The 7,747-nt window shown below is 43.7% G+C and overlaps 1 protein-coding gene across 3 annotated transcripts in view; it reads left to right on the top strand.

Annotated features, from left to right (window-relative positions):
- The first annotated feature begins 3,118 nt into the window (after window positions 1-3,118).
- slc39a10 (solute carrier family 39 member 10) overlaps window positions 3,119-7,747 on the top strand; it is an 85,232-nt gene continuing 80,603 nt past the window's right edge. For 2 of the 3 annotated variants that reach the window (XM_034186140.1, XM_034186141.1), the window contains exon 1: window positions 3,119-3,292. In XM_034186140.1, the coding sequence (XP_034042031.1) occupies window positions 3,206-3,292 (87 nt within the window). In that variant the 5' untranslated portion in view covers window positions 3,119-3,205. The remainder of the gene's footprint in view (window positions 3,293-7,747) is intronic. The other variant, XM_034186142.1, reaches the window with a different exon arrangement.

The raw sequence follows: 7,747 nt of genomic DNA, 5'->3' as shown, positions 1-7,747 counted from the left end.
CAAAAAAAAAAAAAAAAAAAAAATCGACATTAATGAGGGATTTTACTGCCATAATTTTGGTTTATGTATTTTATTTTACATTATGCATATTTTACATGGCATTTTGGAGATATTTTTTTGCCACCTAGCACTCGGTAAACTTCAGCCGTCGTCGGCCACAGCATACTTGCCACCTAGCACTGACATCCCATTTTCCGAATGGTTTGTGCTGACACTGCGCACTCAACCCATGCGTTAGTCTCACCCCACTACAACTCGAACCCAACACTTGGTCCTAGCAAGCACTGAAGACACTCTGAAGCCCCCGTCACATATAGCAAGGATGTGCAGGAACCAGCCCGACAGCAAATAGTCCCATAATCCGCCGCAGTCGGGAGGAAAAAAGCCATGGTCAGCAGTGTCAGAACGCATTCAGATTCCCTCGTCCACACCTGCACAATGGCGTCCAAAGTGCATGTAGACAACAGGTAGATGACACAGACTGCTGTCAGGCGGCCATAAAAGGTGCTGAAGACTGCCCGATGTCCAAACGCCTGGATGGCAAATACGGACCGGAGTGGGAGGGAGCGCTGTGTTCCTCACACACGTGCGCAGTGCGCATGTGTGGGTGGTGCAGATCCACCCCGTGCACATGCGTGGGGCTGCAATTATCACTCAGCCATGTGTGTGTGTGTGTGTGTGCATAACGATGCATGAGCCACTAAGTGTGCGCGCGCCACTGGAGAGCTTTGCTGAAAGTTTGCTGGCAGTGGGCCAAGCAGTCCCATGCGTCAGATTGAGCTTTTTCCAGCGAACTTTAATTTATTTTTTCTTTTTTGCTCACTTTAGGAGCACAACACAATTTTGGACACCGCAATGGCTGGATTATCACATGGGATTTATTTTTGCATGGTTCATTCCAGCACGCAGCAGCTGGGTGCGAGGATTTTAACCACAGGCTGCGGTCCGCCTCCACGTCCGCCCTGTGAAACACTCCTGGGCCATTGTTGGAGGTGAGATTCATGTTTATTAATGCTGTCATGGCCTGGCACACCAGTTCCATATCATATCTCCTACAGAGTTAGAAGTTGATCATATATTTTTGCGGTCAGATCTGTTCAGCAACGAGCCTGACACGTGCAATGATGCGTTACTGCACACCACGGAGAGGCACAGCTGCTCCTGTTGGAGACAGTAGTTCACATTATTTAAGTCACCCATGGGAAGAAATGGACAAATATCTGTACTGTACGATCTGCTGTGGATATAACAGCCTGTTCAGATTTGTGGCAGTGTGCGCAATTAGCACACGGTGCTTTCAGTTTCATAGCTGCTGTTCACATTCACTGAACATAATAAACATTCATAATTATTGTCATGATGAAGTGTGCCACACACATTTTAAGAGTTCCTTTGCATGCTCCTGGGGGTGGACATTATTATACGTGGCACATGCAGGTTATACCACTATGCTTTTCCGTGCCACATCCATGTCGAGGTTAAATGGACTGCATTTATATAGCTTTTTTCCATCTGCATCAGACATTCAAAGCACTTTACAATTATGCCTCATATTCACCCCAGTGTCAGGGTGCTGCCATACAAGGCGCTCACTACACACCGGGAGCAATAGGGAGCCTTGCCCAAGGGCCCTTGGTGAATTTCCAGTCCGGCAGGGATTTGAACCCATGATCTTCTGGACTCAACACCTTAACCACTAGACCATCACCTGGCATCGCCAGCTGCCGCTTATTTACATATATATGTATATAAACGATTTGAGCGCATATGAGGGCTCAAATCATTTTGGATCCTGTTTTTTCCACCATCGGAATCCATAAATTGCAGTCAGATGGTCCTCAGATTGCACATGGACCGCTGTCGGGTAGGTGTCCGATTTTGACGGCACCCAGAGGGTTTTGAACATGTGTATCAACGATTTTGACCAACTGTGTGGACTTCCGCAGATGGCTGTCAGAACGTTTTTCTGAAACCCGACACTTTTCAGATCGATTTGTCATTCTGACGCCATTCTGCCTGATTCTGGCTGTGTGATGGGGGTATGACAAACATAAGAATTCACTTGGATGAATCCAGACTCTGCATATAAATATGGAGCACAATCTCTGATTGTTTCCCCCACCATATTAGAGCTATGCAGTGAAGAATGAAACCAGTTAAAGTCCAATGATCCCTGTGACAGGTGTAGAGCCTGACCGATATATCGGCCGGCCGATATTATCGGCCGATATAAGCCCTTTTCAAAGTACTCACTATTGGCTGAAATTTTGCGGACAGAACGCCGATAATTTCTCATAAACAGAACAGTTACTGAAATAATGTTTGTGTCTGCAATGTAAAATGTCCATGCACCGTTTGTCCAGTAGATGGAGCTCTGACTCCATTCAACTGACTGCTGCTTACACCCCTGCTTAAATATGTTCATCACCGGCCCCCGTAGCTCACCATCACACTGCACTGATTGGCTGACAAAAGCATACAAGTAAGTTTATAAGGATCTATATCCTTATCCTGAACCTATATGTAAGTTGCAGCAACAAGAGGTACAAGATCAGATGTATTTCACAACTCTTTTTTAGGATATGTATTTGCTAATTTCACAAAGGTTTAATTCTTGAACTTGAATTTTTGAACTTGAAAATTCTTCTGTTATAAAGTTAATCAATATGAGGACAAAGCTTCAGCTTTTAGCTCATACCTTTTTGTTAAGGGTCAAAAAAGAACATTTTATTCATTTAAAAAAATAAATAAATAATATCGGCTGATTTATCGGCTATCGGCAAATCAGCCAATTTATCGATTATCGCATTTTCTTTCATCCAAATATCGTTATCGGCATCGGCCTCAAAAAATCCATATCAGTCGGGCTCTAGATAGGTGTGCCTAATAAAGTGGATGGTGAGCGTGTATCGTTTGACACAGACTAAAAACGTCATAAAAATGAAGCCCCCAAACGCTGACGTAGTTTATTATTACCACGTTCTGCATATATCCTGCTCTGACGGTGGTTTTTCCGTGTTCTGTGTGAAGGGGAAGTTTTTCTTCCTGCTGCTGAGACCTCGTCACTTCACACACAGCTGGTCATGTGACAAACCAGACACAATGTGGCGCAAAGAAGCTGCTTTCAGCACACTGCGCACATAGCGCAGACAGTGCGCGCATCTGTGCCCGCAGTGTGCAGAATGTTCGTAGCAGCCGTTGGTGAATGCCTGATCTGTGTACGTCGGACGTAAGCGGCACGGCAGCATTTTGGTACCGAGCGGAGAGGAGCTGCACACGGCACTCGAGTGAGGTAACGCTTTAAAAAAAAAAAAAAAACAAAACAAAAAAAACCCTCATTTGTTTTCATTCACTCCCACAACATGGACCTGAGTGGCGGTACCGACAACATATCCATGATATTAGCGGCTATTTTGTGGTTTGAGACGGCGGGTGCTGTCGTAGTGCTTTGCGAGGCTGGAAGCTAATTTACCTCGGCGGCGTGTTGAGGCAGTTAGCCTCACGGATTGTAGCTTCTTCTTTTTGTAGCTAGCCTTAGCATTAGCACGTGTCAGAGGGGCGGATGCGAGGGGACAAGCACGCTAAGTAGTTACTTAGTTTGTGATTAAGTGGCTTTACCGAGGCCCGTTTGGTGCTTGTGTGCTGGTTTGTAGGAACGGTTCAGTGTCGGGGAACTGACCTTTTCACGGATAACCGCGAGCAATGCATTGTGGGGCTGTTCGAGGACGAACAATCCAAACTGGCTTCTTTAAAAAATATATAAAAGTGTTTAAAGTTGACTTTCTGTTGAAAAATTAGTGATCTTCAGTCGGTTTCTCCACCTCTTGTAGTAAGAAATGTTTTTGTCAGTGAGTAAACCATGTAGTGTTGCTCTATCTGTTGGGGGGAAAAGTGTTTCAGTGACCCCATTGTTACAGATAAACCACACAAACTCAAACTGTGTGTGTGTGTGTATGTATGTGTGTGTATATATATATATATATATATACACACACACACAAGGTCTGTCAATAAAGCAACGGTCCTTTTTATTTTTTTCAAAAACTATATGGATTTTATTCATATGTTTTTACGTCAGACATGCTTGAACCCTCGTGCGCATGCGTGAGTTTTTCCACGCCTGTCGGTGACGTCATTCGCCTGTGAGCACTCCTTGTGGGAGGAGTCGTCCAGCCCCTCGTCGAAATTCCTTTGTCTGAGAAGTTGCTGAGAGACTGGCGCGTTGTTTGATCAAAATTTTTTCTAAACCTGTGAGACACATCGAAGTGGACACGGTTCGAAAAATTAAGCTGGTTTTTAGTGAAAATTTTAACGGCTGATGAGAGATTTTGAGGTGATTCTGTTGCTTTAAGGACTTCCCACGGTGCGAGACGTCGCTCAGCGCTCTCAGCCGCCGTCGTCAGCCTGTTCAAGCTGAAAACCTCCACATTTCAGGCTCTATTGATCCAGGACGTCGTGAGAGAACAGAGAAGTTTCAGAAGGAGTCGGTTTCAGCATTTATCCGGATATTCCACTGTTAAGGAGATTTTTTTAATGAAAGACGTGCGGACGGGTCCGCGCGTCGGCTCGCAGCCGCCGCGACGCTCTTCCACAGGAAAAACACCTCTGTTGAAAGCCTTAAGGACAAGTTGGAACATGTCCTGCTGTTAAATAATTTCTCATATACTCACTCCACTGAAAGCCGTCAAAAGCTGCCTGGATTTTACAAATGGTTATCAACACGGAGGTGTTTTTCCTGTGCCGCCGCACCGCGTCGGCTGCGTCCCGACGCGCGGACCCGTCCGCACGTCTTTCATTAAAAAAATCTCCTTTAACAGTGGAATATCCGGATAAAATACTGAAACCGACTTCTTCTGAAACTTCTCTGTTCTATCACGACGTCCTGGATCAATAGAGCCTGAAATGTGGAGGTTTTCAGCTTGAACAGGCTGACGACGGCGCCTGGGAGCGCTGAGCGACGTCTCGCACCGTGGGAAGTCCTTAAAGCGACAGAATCACCTCAAAATCTCTCATCAGCCGTTAAAATTTTCACTGAAAACCAGCTTAATTTTTCGAACCGTGTCCACTTCGATGTGTCTCACAGGTTTAGAAAAAATTTTGATCAAACAACGCGCCAGTCTCTCAGCAACTTCTCAGACAAAGGAATTCCGACGAGGGGCTGGACGACTCCTCCCACAAGGAGTGCTCACAGGCGAATGACGTCACCGACAGGCGTGGAAAAACTCACGCATGCGCACGAGGGTTCAAGCATGTCTGACGTAAAAACATATGAATGAAATCCATATAGTTTTGAAAAAAATAAAAAGGACCGTTACTTTATTGACAGCCCTCGTATATGTGTGTGTATATATACACATACATACATACATATATATACACATACATACATACATATATATACACATACATACATATATAAAATCATTCATCTTTAACTGCTTACTCCAAGTAACGCCAGTCTGTCGCAGGGCCATATAGACGAACATTCACACCTACACGCACACAAACGGGTAAATTTCTAGTTCACCTAACCTGCATGTCAGGATGTGGGAGGAAACTGGCGCACACGTGTTGTGGGTGTGTGTATAAATTTGACCCAATCTGAACCAGCAGTAAGGATCTAAAGCGTCGCATCCAAAAACTTATCACAAATTGTCCACCCTCATCACTGCCCTGCAGCAGCTGGTGGAGGAAGAAGAAATTATTTTCTGCACTGACTATTCCTGGCCCATAAAAAAGTGGACTGGCTATATACACCACGGATGGTGCATATTGCACGATACGGATGCGTAATTTGCACCCTCTGGTGTATATTATGCATCCGTGTCGTGCAATTACACCACCTGAGGCAGCATATTGCCTTTTGGGACGGTGTGGGCAGTTCATGTGGTAAGAAACTTCAAAATACTGCAAGTTTGGATACAATATTGAGCTGTGACATCTGATTTTATCAGAAGGCTTTTCGAATTTGACCCAGGAAGAGCACAGGTAACCATATTGCATTTAATATTATACATTAAATTTGTGTAGATGAGGGTGGCGCAAATAGGAGTGTACTAAGTCCTAATTTACACGTCAGTAGTCTATATAGCCTTTGCCCCCAAGAACTGTCAAATCAAAATTTTCAGGGCTCACCTGTAATATTTTGTGGCAATTGTTTTTTCAAAGCTGAAGAAATAGATCTACTAATGTTGTGTAGGGCTGAAACGATTAATCGAGTAATTCGATTACAAAAAAATGTGAGGCGAATTCTTTGCTTCGCTTTGTTTAAAGCTGTAGTACACACGCCAGGCCTGTGGTTGGCGCTGTAACGCTCCCACAAAAAACCGAGAAGGTGGCTGTAGAGCATGCCCATAATGTATGCGCTAATCAATGTAGCAGGCAACACTACAAGATTACAAAACCAGACAATGAGTAAAATAAAGCCTTTTATGAGAAAGGGTCTGTGCTGATTGTCTGAAATGGACTTATGTATTTAAAGTGAAGCAGTGTGTTTATACTTTTTTTTTTTTTAAACACTGTTTGCTCCACTGGCTGCTCTCCACCTCCGCAGATGAAGTGAAAGGAAGTGCACTTTAAATGAATCATATTTAACTATTCAAAAAAAAAGCCTATATTTAGATTTGATAAGAGTTTATCAACAGGCTGTAGAGTTAAGTTATCAGTGTAGCTGTTGTGGAAACGTAGCACTCCACAGCTGTTTTTTCAAAGGCTTTGTTATTCGCCAAGTATCCACAGAAAACAAGGAATTCAGTTGACTTCAGTTTGAGCTGTACTCTGTACAGCATGTATAAATATACACTAAACACTGAATAAATCACAGTAATAAAAAGTGCAAATGAAATGTGCAATAAGAGAAAACAAAAAGAATGTCCTGTCCGCAGAATGAAGATTTCACAGAGCACCTGGGCTTATGGTTTGGCAAAGCTCCAAAACTCTTAATGTGAGAAAAAATTAATTACCTGGGAAAACCGAGAGAGAGGGAAAATAAACATAAAAATCTGCATGATGACACAGCAACATTGTGCCATTGCTGAGGGAGAGCCCTGCCACTACTGATATTGTTTAAAAATACAAAAGTACATTTAACCAATCAATAGAATACTCAATTACAAAAATATTCGATAGCTGCAGCCCGAATGTTGTGCTTCCTTTGCTTCATTTAATGACATGAATTTTAAACTGTGCGTACCTTGCTATTTTTTCGGCAAACGCAACAGGTTGCAGCTTATGTCAACAGTGTAGGAACTATTTCCTTTTTGTGACATCACTGGTAGAAGCAGTCGCTCCCTCAGCAGTCAAATTACTGGTATATTGTCCGTCGGCAAGTGACCCGGCCTGTAAACAAGGCAGGTGTTTATTTTTTTCCGGTGGAGTTTTGACCCGATAATTAAATGAGGCAGGCCTGTATTAATGGGCAGGCGTATATATGAGGTCTGTCCATAAAGTATAGGTCCTTTTTATTTTTTTCAAAAACTATATGGATTTCATTCATATGTTTTTATGTCAGACATGCTTGAACCCTCGTGCGCATGCGTGAGTTTTTCCACGCCTGTCGGTGACGTCATTCGCCTGTGAGCACCTCCGTGTTGATAACCATTTGTAAAATCCAGGCGGCTTTTGATGGCTTTCAGTGGAGTGAGTATATGAGAAATTGTTTAACAGCTGGACATGTTCCAACTTGTCCTTAAGGCTTCCAACAGAGGTGTTTTTCCTGTGGCGGAGCGTCGCGGCGGCTACGAGCCGT

This window comes from Thalassophryne amazonica, chromosome 14, assembly GCF_902500255.1.
Source record: "Thalassophryne amazonica chromosome 14, fThaAma1.1, whole genome shotgun sequence".
Classification (NCBI taxonomy): Eukaryota; Metazoa; Chordata; class Actinopteri; order Batrachoidiformes; family Batrachoididae; genus Thalassophryne; species Thalassophryne amazonica.
Note: the sequence above shows the minus strand (reverse complement) of the source record. Positions and strands in the feature narration are given on the sequence as shown.